The sequence below is a fragment of the Anopheles gambiae genome, chromosome 3 (assembly GCF_943734735.2).
Source record: "Anopheles gambiae chromosome 3, idAnoGambNW_F1_1, whole genome shotgun sequence".
NCBI lineage: Eukaryota > Metazoa > Arthropoda > Insecta > Diptera > Culicidae > Anopheles > Anopheles gambiae.
The window spans coordinates 92,656,880-92,670,678 of record NC_064602.1 but is presented as its reverse complement, the minus strand read 5'-3'; the positions used below and the strand labels follow the sequence as shown (position 1 = coordinate 92,670,678).

The 13,799-nt window shown below is 41.9% G+C and overlaps 1 protein-coding gene across 2 annotated transcripts in view; it reads left to right on the top strand.

Moving 5' to 3' along the window:
• Positions 1-13,799, top strand: part of LOC1280734 (uncharacterized) — a 77,188-nt gene that overhangs the window by 52,404 nt on the left and 10,985 nt on the right. For both annotated transcript variants that reach the window (XM_061661510.1, XM_061661511.1), the window contains exon 2: positions 5,045-5,169. In XM_061661510.1, coding sequence (XP_061517494.1) covers positions 5,164-5,169 — 6 coding nt within the window. In that variant the 5' untranslated portion in view covers positions 5,045-5,163. The remainder of the gene's footprint in view (positions 1-5,044; positions 5,170-13,799) is intronic.

Below are 13,799 nucleotides of genomic sequence, written 5' to 3'. Positions count from 1 at the left end.
CTGATGAAAACGCTCGGAATGCTCGGTTCATTCTGGTACACTGCTGAGAGGCTTGTGCCGATGTTGTTTTACCGAATAGAATAGAAAACAACACACGACACACTGGGCGGTGGGAAAGAATAACGAAAGCATACCCCGTACTACCCCGGCACGGAAGCAACACAATTGCCAACTCGCAACAAGGAAAGACATAAAGATGTATAAATAACGTGGTAGCAACGTCGCAATGGTAGACCGTCTACACCCGTCAGCTCATTGTGCGCTCGTTGGCACGTATTGTTTCTGCGGCTCTTCAATTCATGCTGAAAAAAATATAACAACAGCAACTGTATAGAAACTGTCACAAGCACATTAATATTTGCTTGAATTTGAAGATATACTTGAAGGATGTATTGGCAATGAGAAAAAGCACATACACAAACTGATTATAAGTGAGTACGAGGTGCATTTATGTTCATTTCCCCCCGAAAACCACTCAGCATCGCTCGGGTCGGCTTGAAAGCCTTTTCCTTGCTATTGAAAAAAAGGGATACAGCCATTCAGTGCTGAAATACTGCATGCGGTATGGAAATCCTTTTACAAACATTCCTCCATCACGGCTCGCACGCACTTCAAGGGTAAACCACAGCGTGGCAAAGCAAGCGACGAACCGGTTGAGCAGCAGGGGGCGGGAAGTTTATTGTTTGATTTCGACTACACCTGGGCGTACGTGCACACGGTTCAATACCGTTGGTAGCGTTCCTTTTACTCACACGCACACACACACACACACACACACACACACTCACCACTCATACCGACCGATGATCCCAACCGTGATTACAATGACGCAGCCATAAAGAATCGCTTTACGCGATACGCGCTTTCGTGCTTCGTTCGCTCGGTACACGCTCTACAGGTTGACACTGATTGCAGGGCTGAATCGAGGGAAAGGGAAAGGGTTTATGTGAAAGGGAAAAGCGGTGGAGAGAGAGGGAGAAAAAGTGGGGAAGGAAATGGTAGGTTTTTATTTCCACCTCCTGCTTGCAACGGTTTCTTTCCCGATTCGCGCCCTACCCATGTTCGGTGAATCAACGTGAAGCTTTTCATCGATTTTCCTTTCCCTTCCTGTGATTTTGGGCGCGAAAGTGACACGCACACACACACAGCATATACTCTCACTCAATATGGTTTGCACGGTACACGTTCATGGTCAAATAGGGACGGACGGACGAAGCAACAAAAAGCCAACTCACAGCAGCAGCAGCAACAAAAAAGCTCCGTGGTCATCGTGGCCAGTCGACTGAAAACTAACATTAAATTACCCTTGCGATGAGCGGCACATACACTACATGTGTGTGTGTGTGTGAGAGAGAGTATGTTGAGCACAAATGTCGACATTTGTTAAGGTCCTTTCGATGCCCGTTTTTTTTTTTAAACATGCTGACTCAATAGATTGCAGTTTTTGGGGGAAGTGCAATGAGTTGGAAGAGTGGAAGTGGGGTGGGAATGGGACACCGTCTGACAGTAGCGCCCCGGTGGTATAATGGTGTTATTGAAATGAAGTTTTTATGGTCGCCTGCGCCGTGCGCGTGATGGTGCTGAATATGCTGCTCGCAAATTATTCATTCCGTTATAATAATGCACGAAAGTTGAGTATCGGCCGTTACGGTTTCCTGCTTCTCGGGGTGTTTTGTTTTTTTTTCTTTCTCCTCTTTTTGCTGGCGCTATTGTCATTTGTTTCAGTAGGGCATTGCTCGCGTACTGGCTTTGTTTTTCTCAGTTAGAATAACAATTGATTCCTAGAATGTTAGGTTTACGGTATAATTAAAGAATTCCTGAGGACGGTTTTTACCTGGAATTTTGGCTTAGAAACCGGATTTAAATAATTACTTATTGCTATTCGTTATATCTTTTTGGGTTTATTGGTCCTGAATATTTATTTTTAGTACCATTTTTTATATAAACGGATTAATTTGCCCTAAATTAATAAAAATCGCAAAGTAAGCTGTAATTTTGTATACCTTCAGGCGCTGAGAAAAATCGTTGTGAGATAATCTTTTTTTTTATTCTTTCGCCCTAGCTTGCCGTATCACTTAAAGTATTCTTTACCTACATCAACAATTACAATACATTTCTATTGGTTGCCTTTATTCTTCTTCTTCTTTTTGGCACAACAACCGCTGGTGGTCAAGGCCTGCCTGTACCTACTAGTGAAGTGGGCTTGGCTTTCAGTGACTTATTGTTACCATAGCAGGATAGTCAGTCCTACGTATGGGGGCACAGTCTATTCTGGACTTGAACCCACAACGGGCACGTTGCTAAGTCGTTCGAGTTGACGACTGTACCACCAGACCGGCACAAATTTATTTTATTTATTGCCTTTATTACTATATTTATTTTTGCTGGGGCCTTTCACGCTACTTCTTCTTCTTTGTTAAGAAGCATGTTGTTAAGTCGTATCAGTTGAAGACTGTACCAAAAGACGGGCCCAATTTCACGATACTAACCAGCTTTTTATAAGTTTAACCAGCTTATATGAGTTTAACCGATGACGGCTGAAATGAGACAAAACCGCACACAAAATTAGCCTGCGATTTCCACTCTGGATTATTTACATACACATACCTACAAATACATACACCTTGGGATAAGCCCACCTGTATATTATACCCACTTTGATAGTTGGTCGAGAACTGCAAACAGCAAGGCAACCTGAAATTTCAGCCTACGATCTTAAAAGGGAAAGAGGCATATTTACGGTCTATTAGCATACTTTTAGGCGCAAAAAGAGCAGTTAAGATTTTTTCAACGAATTCTTGCTGCCATACAGCTCAAAAATCAAAACTCTACACCAGAGGCCTCCAAACTTTTCAGCTCGCGGGCCGCATTGCTTCAGAAATAGGGGTTGAGGACCATTTAACGCTAACTTTAACTTTAACGCTAACTTTTATAAGAAAATACTAACGATACTTGTACCGCTTCGAGTTACCAAAGCTTGATTTTTGTCTAAGAAAAGTAAAACATACAATTTTATTTGAAAAAGTCATACTAACGTAATATTTATATTTACTCTGGCAAAGACATCGTGGGCCGCATTATAAGCTCTTGAGGGCCGCATGCGGGCCGTAGTTTGGAGCCCCTGCTCTACATAATCGATTTTCTCATCATTACACCAAAACGGTCTTCTTGGCAAAAGATCAATGCTAAAACATCGATTTAGTTTAAAATTTTTATTGATATTTTTTAATTTTGTTTTGAGTAAAGACTAAGAATTAATATGCGTCATTAAATTATAAAAAAAGTAAATTAGCAAATTATAGCACACCACTATCTTAAAGTAATTTGTAGCCCTCAGTTGAGATAAATGGCATTATGAAACGGATTACTCAAATTTGCATTGCGCTTCTGTGCTGTGCTGCTGAATTAATTCCATTGAATAATCTCCTCCATATTCTACACAAGTAATAAAAATCAATAAAAACCCTACCCGCTCCACTTAAGTATGTGCTGCTTGGCGGCCTGAATGAAGCCCCTTCAGTCCACCTTTTTTTTCTCCACTCACGCGTTCTTGCTTTACCTCGTTTTGCAATTGAAAAGTGCAATTTATCGAACTGCAGCTTCCCACCACCCGAAGCGCTGGCGGCGGCTGCTGCTGCAGCAGCAGCATCCCGATCATCCGGTCGCTCTTTTATGTGCGCTCTGCAGTTGCATAAACCCCCGGACGTGCATCAAGTGAAGAGATGGGGGGACATGCAGCTCGCAACAAGCAGCTGCTAGTGCTAGCGATCGTATTTATTTATGTCCGTACTCTTCCGTTACACTTCCGATCAATTTATCCGCATTTGGTCCGCCTTGGCAGAGGGCAGAGTCTAACGTGTGTTTCGTATTCGATCCATGTGTGTGTGTGTGTGTGTGTGTGTTCAACGCAGACGCAAGGCGCCTGCCGAAACACGGTAACCAGAAACACAGCAACGCCACAGAAGAAGGCTGATAGCAGTAGCTAGACGACAAGCAGCAATACAGAAAAGGAAGGAAAAACAATCTACTCCGAGCGTCGGAAAGCCGAATAGGAAGTCTAATAACTTTATCGGATCGAAGTTTTGCGCACCGACAGGGCGATACATGGCGTTGACGGCGGCGTGCGGTTTGTGGATGGGGATCCACAAACTCCCAAGCGCGGGGAAGGCAGTTGGCAGTTGGCCATGTTCGTTGAGATGCTGCAGCAGCACCGTCATCGTCGTCAGTGCGGGGATCGGGGCTGATGGGCTGTTCGGTCGAATGCACCGAAATAATAGTGGCACGCTACATGTTTTCCAGAAATAACAGACGGCGCCTCCCTCCCCCGAAACCCATTTCCTTGTCAATATTGACCTGAAAAGCCTTTGCTGAGGGCCAATATTCAATATCCTACTTTGCGAACGGCGAGAATGGCTCGTTCCCTAAACGATCCCCTGCGCTAAAAGCCTTCCGAGCCCGAGCGCTTGATGTTTGGCCTCGCTTGATTTGCACTAAATATTTTCATAAATCAACCTCAACCTTGTCTGCAAGTTCACCGATGATCGCACCAGCAGCCACTTCCGATAGAAACCCGCCCGAGCAGAACCAAACACAACCAGATGTCGCTGCAGAATGTTCCCAGCGGAAGCGCCGGTCGAAAATGCTGCATCAGAGCACCGCTTCCGTTCGCTTCTTTCCGCTTCCGTCCGGCAAGCGGCCAATTGGCCACTCAACGGTCGAGCTGGATAGAGGGTTATTGTATTTTGCATACTCACCCGCTCGGGGGAAAACTGACGGTCATGCCCCCTTTGGGAGCGTCAAGCCAAAACTGCATACGCTGGCGAACTGCAGCACAATCGTAAAACGAAGTTCAGTTCGATTGCCCGTAAACCCCGCAAAGCAACAGCAGGGAACATCTACATTAACCATCAATAATCCAAAACACATACCCTCGGGAAACGGGGGAAATAGTTTTTATTCTTCTTTTTCCTTTTTTTTTTTGGATCCGTCCCACTTTACTGATGCTCACTCACTCACCGCTTTCGTGTCGTTTGTCTCGTTCCAGCACGAACGGCTTCAGGTGCCAGCTGGTTCCGGCTTCTCGTTGTTGCTGACGTGGCAAAACTTATAGAAAACGTTTGGGGATGAAAACATTGATCGGAACCGAACACCGACAGCAACAGGATGCAGGTGAGTTGGCTTGTATTTGTGTGTGTGTGTGTGTGTGTGTATAAAACTACTAAAAAAAGAGGTTTTTGGTTGAAGGGTGTACTACGTGTAAGAAGGTTTCCTTCGTTCTAACTTAAAGATTGATTGTGCTAGCATGAGAGTCAGCAAGATTGATGTGAACTTTTAAGCAGTAAAACATTCAAAAGAAGGCTTACTCCAGCTTTAATTCTTATTCCTGTTTAAAGTGGGAGTTTTTCGAGGATTTAAATGCTTTGCAGTAGTGATATGACTTTCATCGTAAAATGGATAACAGATCAGACAATCGGTCTGCTATTAAATCAAACAATTTTTAAATGTGTACTTAAACAATCGCTTGTACGTTTTAGCCACATTCTAAAAAAGATAGTTTTAATATCGTTTCTACGGCATGGTCTTTTTGAGAAACAATCCTTCTGTTCTAATTTATACTGCAAGTGATAACGATGATACTATTATTTATATTTATCATTATTTTTATTTATCAGATAGGCATGTTAGTTTGGAAATAGATAATTGAACAATTAAAATATCTTTTTTGTTTGAAGGTTTTAGGATTGTAAAATAATGTCAACGTGATACATATATATGATAAATGTCATGTTCTAGCCTCATGTGTAGGTAGTACTTACTTACTTACTTATCCTACAACCGCTTTGCGGTCTTGGCCTGCCTCACGAGTGTCCGAAACCGCTCACGGTCTCGCGCCTTCGTCTGCCAGGCCGTTATCCTGGCCAAAGGTGTAGGTAGTAGAGGATATGTTTTAAACATGAAAATAGATACATATCAACTACTATTAATGTATTTATGACTAACGTGATGATCACTGACAGAAAATGTCACGACCAAGTGTTGATTAAGGAAAATGTCACCAACCATGTGATGGTCGCTCTGCATCTGCTTGAGTCTCACCTCTGATCATCACAGTAGAGCTCGGGGCGCTGACATGTATTTGTTTCTGTAGGAATTTATCATTTTCACTAAACAGTATACTTAATATAGCGACAAAGTGACTGACCAAGCGTTGATTGCTAAAATGTCACCAAGCATGTATTGATTACACTAACTGAGACAATAAACAGTATCACTTTGCATCACTGAACCTAACTATTATGAAGGAGGGTTTGAAGCAGCTGAGACCTTTGTTATGTACATTGAAAATTTATCATGTTTCTTGTGCTGTAGTTGTGTATACATTTCCGATTAAATTCTGGTACGGATGGCATATTGCATATGTTGTAAACATTTGCTGTTCTAAACCATGGAAGTATGTTCAGAATAGTTGTAAGAAGTGTATTTTGTAGTCTTCGTAATTTGATCTTATGTGTTTTAGCACAAAAATTCCATACTGAGAATGCATAACCTATATTAGGGCTTATGACAGTAGTATAAAGCACGAGCTCATTGCTAAGATTCAATTGACATGACATTCTTTTGTCAATCTTTATTCAATCTACCCACAAAAGCAAATAAGCCAGATTAATAAACAAAAATACTTTCCACTTCGGACCCGTTACCAAGTTTTCCAATATTTCACACCCTTTTAATCCAGTTAGAGAACAAAACGCTTGCCCAATTTAATTTCCGACTGTCCTCCCGGCAAGTCATAACATGCAAGGCAAAATGTTCAACTGGTTGCACAAATTCAATTCTATTTGTACTGCCCGCCACATCAGTCCCATTGCCCGAGCATCCCTTTACACCATTTCCGAGACAAACAAAAAAACTCCAATTCAAATGCATAAACGTACGCGTTCCGTCTGGGAAAGTTGTACGTCAAACCCGAAAGCATTTCCAAACTAAATTAACAAAAACAAATGCTTTCGCAAACCACTTTGTGCTGCCACAAAAACCACACCACCGAGTGCAGTGATTTCTCTCACTTCGAAATGATCATCATCACCACCATCATCATCATCATCATCTTCCCAGTTGGGTGACCAAGAAAAGTGGACTTTGTGCAATCTTTCCGCCCGTAACTTTTGCTACACTTGCCACTTCACGAAACACTTTTATTCATTTTTCTTTCGCCTTTTGAGGAATGTGGCTCCATTCTGCCCGCTTCGAACCTGCTTGCCAACAGCCGCCCAAGCAGGAGGAGGAAAAAGGCGCCCCGATATGAAATATGAACGCATTCCACGCTCACACACAAATTGTTCATAGTTTGCACAAACAATGAGCGTTCCTGTTTGGTGAACAGTTTCAGCTTGGCTTGACAGGAAGACCGGAGAAAGCAGCTCCTCCTCAGCTATATCTACCTAACATACTTACCTACCCGTAGACTCGCCGACGTTGGTAAAAAGGGATAGCAGGTGAATATTTCCCGCGCCAGATAGGTGGCAGCCCGGTGGCAGTGGTTCGCGCTGAACACTTGCGCAAAACTAGATAAATAATTCAGATGCCATTCCAAAGCTACTACTCGTTCCCGCACCCGTTTCCTTGGCATTCGTGGCGTTTCAGGAAAAAGCAAACCGCCCCCCCACCCCTGCTCGCCTTCCCTCACACACTGGCTGGAGCTGGTATACGAGCTGCTAAATTTAAAGTTATGTTTTCTTAGTTCCTCGTACCGCGCGAGTTCCTGCCGTTTCTCGGTTACTGTCACATAACTGTCTCCTTCCTCGAGCAGCTGATAAATCACGCTCAATGTTCGAGTCAACGAGCCGCGCACGCGTGTGTGTGTGTGTGTGTGTGTGTGTGTGTATGTGAGTGTGTGTGTGTGTGTGTGTGTGTGGTTTCTTATCCTTGCTATCATCAGGTCAAGGGTAAATCAAGTCTGATAAAGACGATATTCAACCTACGAGGTTAACATGGGAACGCGCCCGACCGGCAGCTCCTCGCCCGATGAACCATTAAGCCGATGTTGATGGAAATTAAATTACAAAATAATCACGACTGGCAGATTTTTTTTTTTTTTTTGGTCTTTTCGCCCGGAAGCGCTAACAGTCTGAATTCTGCCATTTGCCTGCGAGCCATGCAAAAACCGAACGTTGGGTAGATTGAACAGTTTGTACACTATTTTTGAAACGATGATGCATGAAGTCGCTAAATTATTTTTTGTATGTGCCTTTATTTTGATACTTATTTGCGTATTTTTAAAACATATTATCTTATATGTTTGTTTACATTGTGAATAATTTAATCAATGATTAATCTTTTTGAACATTTTGTGACGCTACGCCATAATCCATCAAACCACAAACACGACATGACATCACTTAATTTCACCAAGTTCATGCAGAATTTCAGAAAATATGCCAACTTTAGAAAATTATGTGAAAAATCTGTCAATCAAAGCATATAAATATTAGAAAATGGTATTAACAAATCATCTAAATAATGATTATTGACAGATAATTGCTGAAGCGTGGAAAAACTAAGGGAATAGGTGAAGATAAACATACCAAGAGCAAACAAATATTGTAGACAGAAGTAGTAGCGACTGCATTAGTTGTTGTTATTAGAGACTCAAAAAGCTTTTAAAGTACTAATGGAGAGGTTTTTGGTTTATTATTGTTTGTATTAATTACGCATTTCATCAGAAAGTATACCTCGGGGTTGTTTTTACTTTAAAAATACTCTTCACACTGCACAAATTCAGCAGCATTCGTCAATTGTACCCCAAAAAATCCAACTTGCTGTGCACCAAACTTCCCTACACACCTAAACGTGAAAATTCTACACGCGCCAAACGACCGAAACGACCGAAAATTGCGCGTGGGACTGTGGACGGATGTAGTTAAGCGCACAAACTGCAACAAAGCACGGACTCATTTTTCCCTGCCAGCAATAAACAACGCAAAATGGCTACCGGAAATAAAACATGCCGCGGTACCACCCCCGGTAAGCACCCCTCTACCCACGCTAACCATGCGCCCCTGAATACCGGGCTCGTGCTCGTATGCGACACTGTTGCAGTGTGTTTGCAAACTGGAGGTACTTTCGAAGCTATTTTCCCATGTTTTACTGGTGCTACTGGTTCTACTGCTGCTGAAACCACTACTACTTCCGCTGCAGTTACCAGTACGCTCGCGCCGCCGGTGAACCGATCGCCGGGCTGATGCGGAAGTGATTGAATTTTCAAAACTCAATCATCATTAGCGTTCCAATCGGTGGTGCGGTACAGCCGGGAACGAAATAATTCGTAATTAATTCATAAACCAGCGGGCCGGCGGTTTAAGTACACACATGTGTGTGAGAGGCAACATGTGTGTTGACGTGTTTGAGGCTTGATTAGAATCACGTCCAATACACGGTCGAGCCATTGCATGCAGGCGGCTGAGGTGTGGATAGTGGAATACGCTCCAGGAAAAAGATTGATGGCAAGAGAGTATCGCGCTCACACGTCACGTTCTTTTCCATCTTGCAAACGGCTAGGAAATCAAAATTCAATTTTTACTGTTTACCTTTCACGGCACGCAGAAGGATCAATCATTCGGCGAGGTTCACGTCCAACAGTACATTGTGGTATACTTTATTGAGTGGTATATGGTAAACATACTACCTGTATTCTTTGTGATTCTGATTCATTTTAATTTTAAGTAAGAGGTATTGATATTTATTACGACACGTTTATTTTAAAGATGCTGACCTTGCTAAAGGAAGTTTAAGTAAGTGCTTTAACTACTTTAATGTGATTTTCCACACTAGAAGAAGGATTAAGCAAGACAGCAAGTCCTTTATATCAATTTTTAAAAAAACGACATTAGGGTAATTTCCCATCTTTAAGCACACTTAACGGAACAGCCAACCTATTTCATAAGTTTGAGAGGGATAAAACCACAATTTACTTGTTATATGTGTCCAGCATACATCACTATTGTTTTCAAAAAATGGTATGTATGTTTTATTTTGAGGATAAAAATTATGCATAATGGCAAGAAATACTGATTGTTAAACCTATTCAAAGTACGAATTGTTGCACACTTACAAAAACTCCAAATTATGTTGGTGCACATTTTCCAATCAAAATATACAGTTCAGTTGGTGTACAGGGTGAAATAAACCTTATTTTGTGATGCACAAGTTTAAGCGGTTTAGCTGAGAACCACATTCATTTGGATCGAAAGCAGTTGAAATATTTTCATTTGTCCTTAAAAATCGAAAATTTAGATTTTTTTACATAAAATAGTAGAATATGCGGCAGAAATGCTCAATATACAATGAAAAATTACTAACTTTCTAACATTCATCAATATTTCATAAATATTTAAAAAAAAAACAAGAATTTATACGCAGTGTGCAATAATTGAAAAACTACGCTATTTGTTTTATAAAAAAGACATAAAAGAGATGTTCTTTTTTGAAACAATTTAAGCTATATTTTAGTGTTCTAAAATCGTCCAAACTTAGTTTTTTTTTATTTATTGTTGAACTCTTTCATATAATTTAAATCAGTTTACGTAGAATAATATACAATAAAATAATACTTACTTATTGTACTCGTGTGCCGTATAATAAAATGCCGAAAACATACGTTAAATGTTATGATCGAGAAGCATTATTCAAACAACTAGCTGCCGCTTCCAATTACATTTTGATTGCCGTTTGTCATTTTACCTACAAACAGGCATCGTTTGCACAAAACAATCAAACATTTTCATTGCCATAAACGTTTGTGGTCGAGACATTGGGGCAGGGATGGGCGGGGACAAATTATCCAACAATGCCTAAAATAAATGCCCTGCTCATTAGCATTATGATCCCATTTTCCAATTAAACAATCGCCTCACATAGCCGGACCGTCACCTACACAGATAGAGGGGGGGGGTGCACAGAGGAGTCAGATGAACTTCGCAGTTGCTCTCACCACTGAATGGGACACGTTTGCAGGCCAGGTATTAATTTAATTTACCGTGCGATTACCGTGCTCATACGTTAAATACCTCAATTTATTCGCTTGCCTACCAGTTGATGTGGGTGCTGTGGGTTAGGTGTTTGTTACAATGTTTCACACGTAGCATGCAAACGGTGCAAACTGCACTCTACTAGGCCGTTCATTATCCTACCTATTTTAAAACCCCCACCACCACCTCTTTCAAGTAGGCAAAAACGACCAGGCGGCTCCATTGTGTGACTTTTCCCATTCATGTCACACCACACTCGATTGAGCATCCGAAACAAAGCTTCCGCCTGAGCCGAAGCAAACCATTGGAAGGGTGGGCATGGAGATGCAAAAAAGGGGGGGAAAGCATCAAACATTGGTGACTCCCAGGGGGTTGTGCGCTCGCAACTACCTATCCGCATTGCAAATGGAGCCAATGCATATTTACCCGCAAACCACTACTACCGGGGGCCGGAGATAATATTTCAACGGCAATTAGTCCACCGGGACCGGAAACCGAAACGGCCCAGTAATGGATCGTCGGTGAAATCGAGCCCCGGCTGGCATCGGATGCAGTTCATTAACGAGCTATAACTGACACGGCCAGCGCATGTGACGCTTCCCCTCGCTGTTTGTTCGCGCATGAAGGGATGCGTAAATATGGCGCACAGCTTGATACTACGCTCGAGTAGATGCAGCGGTACGTGGGTGCATACAATACGTTTCATTCTATGCTCACGATACTGAGCAACAAAGCAACATTCCAACAATGTTCCACCAACCAATTGCCTGGTTTTGCTTGGTTGGAAAGCGTACGATGAGCCATTTCTAATCGTCACGCTCACCACTGATTGCGAGGTTTTTCTCATCATCCAATCGTGGAAAGCGTTCCGAGAAAGCTGTTTTGCTAGCAAAAAAACAAAAAGCTTTCCGACGTGTTCCACCGACTTCAAAAGACAAAGGCATTACAAAATCACTACCGCCACCAACAGCCACATCATCACGGTCCGGGCGGGCTCGAATTAAGCGCAAATAATCGTGATAATCATCGACCGCCTGCCAATATTGCGCCAATACCCGCGTGGCTACCGTTTACCGGAATTAATTTCCCCAGCGACACATATTTTCACTTTCATTTTGGCGCGCTCTCGGGCACGATGTGTAAGGCGAGTAGATGGGATACCCTGTACCGCATATACTCTCTGTGCAAGAAATCGGCACAAACCATTGAAATAAGAGAGAAAGAGAATGGACACCGTTACGGAAAAGGAACCACTTCTTCGATCAGGTTTCTCTCCAATGGAACGGTATGGAGAGAACAGTGAAACGTGAAGTTTCGGCGTGGTGGAAACCGTGAAATGAAACCGCATCGAGTGGCATTGGAAAGGTATAAGGAAACCTACCGACACCCTACGGTACGATAATGGCACGCCGGGAAGGGCGATGTTTGGGGGTATTACAAAATAGAAGCTTTTCTTTCCTTTATTTCAATTGCAGTCTGTTGCTGTAGCTCAAATGGCTCGTTAGCACCATGGTGGAATATGGTGGACGATCGCGAAAAGCAGACACTTTTGATCAACTCGAAATTTGCATGAAAACGAAGTTAAACAATAAAAATTATTTGTTTTAATTCAGTTTTTGTCCTCGTGAGACAATATCATTTTGTTGATTTTTATTATTATTATTTTTTTTTTTTGCTCAAATATTATTTACCATTTTTGCTCAAAAATCTACCTCTAATTTCAAGTTTCATTATTAGAGTTTTTACTGGATTAGCTCTACATTATTTTCCAATAAGTACTATTTATTATCCCCATTATTTTTCACATTCTCTAGCAGGTTTCAAACAAATTAAAAATTTAATATGAACCACCATCTGTCAACCGATTTACTTCATATATTTGTCAAATATTGTCCTCAGCAGCGGTCGGCAAACATTGCCACCGAAAGAACCAATTTCTACAAAAATGTTCGTAGAGGTCCATGTGAAGAGCCAAACTGATAAACCAATAGAATAACTGTGTGAAAGTTCTTTAGGGTACATGAACGGTTAAAAGCCGCCATCTCAAAATCAAATAGCTGGTCTTCAGTCAGCAGTTCACCTCAAAGAACCTGTCACGACGGACTAAGCTGGGACTATATAGCACCTATATAGTACCTGTCGCACTGTCCAAAGCTAACGAAACTCTCTCGGCCGCGTGCGAGAGGAAGATGCTCAGAAGGTTCCTTGGCCCCGTATGTGTGGAAGAACCACCGATAGCTATACGAGATGTATGGTGACCTCACTGTTGTGCAGTGTATAAAGCTTGCAACGATTTCAAAATTTCAATCCTTCCGCATGATTTTCAACACATCACAAATAATTATCAAACTAAGTCCAGCTTCTAACGTATTAATATCATATGGAAGAACTGAACAAATATTGTTGTTCTAGTTCTTGAAAAAATTCATTTGACAGCTAGGGAGTCCTTTCCAACTCATACAAAGTCCTTAGCAACCCTAACTAACCTACCTGCCAATCTCCATAGAAATCTCCATCCATCATGGCTACCAAAATCAGATCTAAGTACCTGTAGTCTATCTAGGCACCTTCGTTGACATCAAAAATTGACTCGGAAAACCCTGTAACTTCATAGTACAGGTAGTCCCCTCGATAGACGGTGGTAACTCTGAAACGCGGGTTCGGAGATACGCGGCTTTCTTTTCTAAAAATCTTTCTTTTTACCATTTTCAAAAGGTTTAAAACTGTTATTTGTAACTGTTACACAAGGATATTTGGGCTGAAAACTACGAG